This window comes from Ixodes scapularis, unplaced genomic scaffold, assembly GCF_016920785.2.
Source record: "Ixodes scapularis isolate PalLabHiFi unplaced genomic scaffold, ASM1692078v2 PGA_scaffold3__209_contigs__length_174095766, whole genome shotgun sequence".
Classification (NCBI taxonomy): domain Eukaryota; kingdom Metazoa; phylum Arthropoda; class Arachnida; order Ixodida; family Ixodidae; genus Ixodes; species Ixodes scapularis.
This window is the reverse complement of record NW_024609868.1, coordinates 150068093-150069808: the sequence shown is the minus strand read 5'-3', so window position 1 is coordinate 150069808 and position 1716 is coordinate 150068093. Positions and strand designations below refer to the sequence as shown.

Sequence of the window (1716 nt, the reverse complement as noted above, 5' to 3'; positions counted from 1 at the left end):
GAATGTCCAAAAACGAGTTGTGTCCCCACAACAACAAATAAGGCAATCGGAATGAAAGAGAACTCCACGTGAAGGTCACTTATGTCTGCCTCGTACACAGCTGCAGAAAAGCATCTGTACTGTTCAGGCAGCTGGCGTTGAAAAAAAAAATGAGATTGTGTTGATATCGTAGGAAATGTCGTCTGAGTGCACGAATGAGAGGGAGAAAGCGGACAAACACCTACCGTGTTTCAAAATTAACTATGTACTCTACGCTCCGTTGGTTTTCCGCGCCTAAAAGGTTCGTCGCGTTTTTACTATGTAATTGTTGTTTACCCCCTTCGTTCTTCCGGTCAAGGACGCTAAGGGTCATCCCAAAGCGCCATTTGACATGTCTGTTTTCTTACTGAGAGGTAGCTGAGAGAGAGAGGAGTTGATTTAAAAGCACTGGCGATCTGCCAACGGTCATTTCATGTCTTGGGAGAAGCCGCGTAGACCCACTGCAAGGTCGAGCATACTGTGAAGTGTTTGAAAACAACAGGAGACAGACTGACGTACCGCTATGGCGTCCACGGCAGTATCTAGATTGTTCGCCGAAGTGAGCGAGAAATGCGCCTACCTGGAGTCTTTGCGGGATCCCAGAACATTCGGCTGGAGCTTCACATCGGACCCGAAGTATATCTTCTCAGTGTGTCTAGGCTACCTCTACCTGGTGAAGATAGCCGGTCCAAGATGGATGACGAACCGCAAGCCCTACAACCTCAAGTCGGTCATCATGGTGTACAACCTCTTCCAGGTGATTTCAAACGCCTTCTTCTTCGTGCAGTATATGCGCCACACCTACATGGGTGGAAACTACAGCGTGTTCTGCCAAGGAACTCACTACTCCCCAACTGATCAGAATGAAATACGCGTCCTGGAAATTTCCTGGTGGTACCTTTTCGTGCGGATCGCAGACCTCATGGACACTGTATTCTTCGTCGCGACGAAGAAGTTTTCCCATGTTACGTACTTGCACGTCGTGCACCACTTTCTGGTCGTGATCAACGGCTGGGTCTACCTGAACTTCGGAGGCGGCGGTCAGCTGATCATGGTGCTATGTTTAAACTCCCTCGTCCACGTCGTTATGTACGGTTACTACTTCCTCTCCGCACTTGGGCCTAGAATTCAAAAGTACCTTTGGTGGAAGAGGTACCTCACCAGGCTGCAGATCTTCCAGATCGCCTTCCTCACCCTACATGCGTGCATTCCTCTCGTGTACGACTGTGGATACCCCAAGGCACTCGTGTTACTCGCCCTTCCACAATCTTTCGTGGTTTTCGGGCTCTTCATCAACTTCTATATCAAGTCTTATACCAAAACCGAGAAACCGGGCCTTTGTATTACTCAAGTGCAGAAAGACGAATAAACGACAGAACAGTTAAACATACTGTTTCTGTGCAATCGCCCGTCAGAAGATGCTTCTGAATTTCAGTACAGTTAAGCTATAACAAAATAAATCGATAGGAATGTAAAAGTGTATCTCGTTCACTGGGATGCTATGCGGAGTTAGACTTTCTCTCTCTGCGAGACGTCCACGTCTACACTAGCACGCGTTGCGCCAATCGATAAAATTTCGCAAGAACAAAACTTCTAGCTCATAATCAGATATATCAAAACCACTTGTTAATAATTAGAGCTTCGCCATCTTACAGCACTCGGCTCACAATTAAACGCACCATCTAAAAAGGCAAATGG

General features: G+C 47.1%; 1 protein-coding gene across 1 annotated transcript; it reads left to right on the top strand.

Annotated features, from left to right (window-relative positions):
- Nucleotides 1–464: 464 nt before the first annotated feature.
- Nucleotides 465–1403, top strand: LOC8041916 (elongation of very long chain fatty acids protein AAEL008004-like). Its single transcript, XM_002415073.5, has one exon. It carries the CDS (start codon nt 542–544, stop codon nt 1385–1387), a length of 846 nt encoding a protein of 281 aa, XP_002415118.2. The 5' UTR covers nt 465–541; the 3' UTR covers nt 1388–1403.
- The last annotated feature ends 313 nt before the right edge of the window (nt 1404–1716 follow it).

What these genes read in the sequence shown, in the direction of transcription:
- LOC8041916 (XM_002415073.5), top strand. Translation starts at nt 542, where the DNA reads ATGGCGTCCACGGCAGTATCTAGATTGTTCGCCGAAGTGAGCGAGAAA.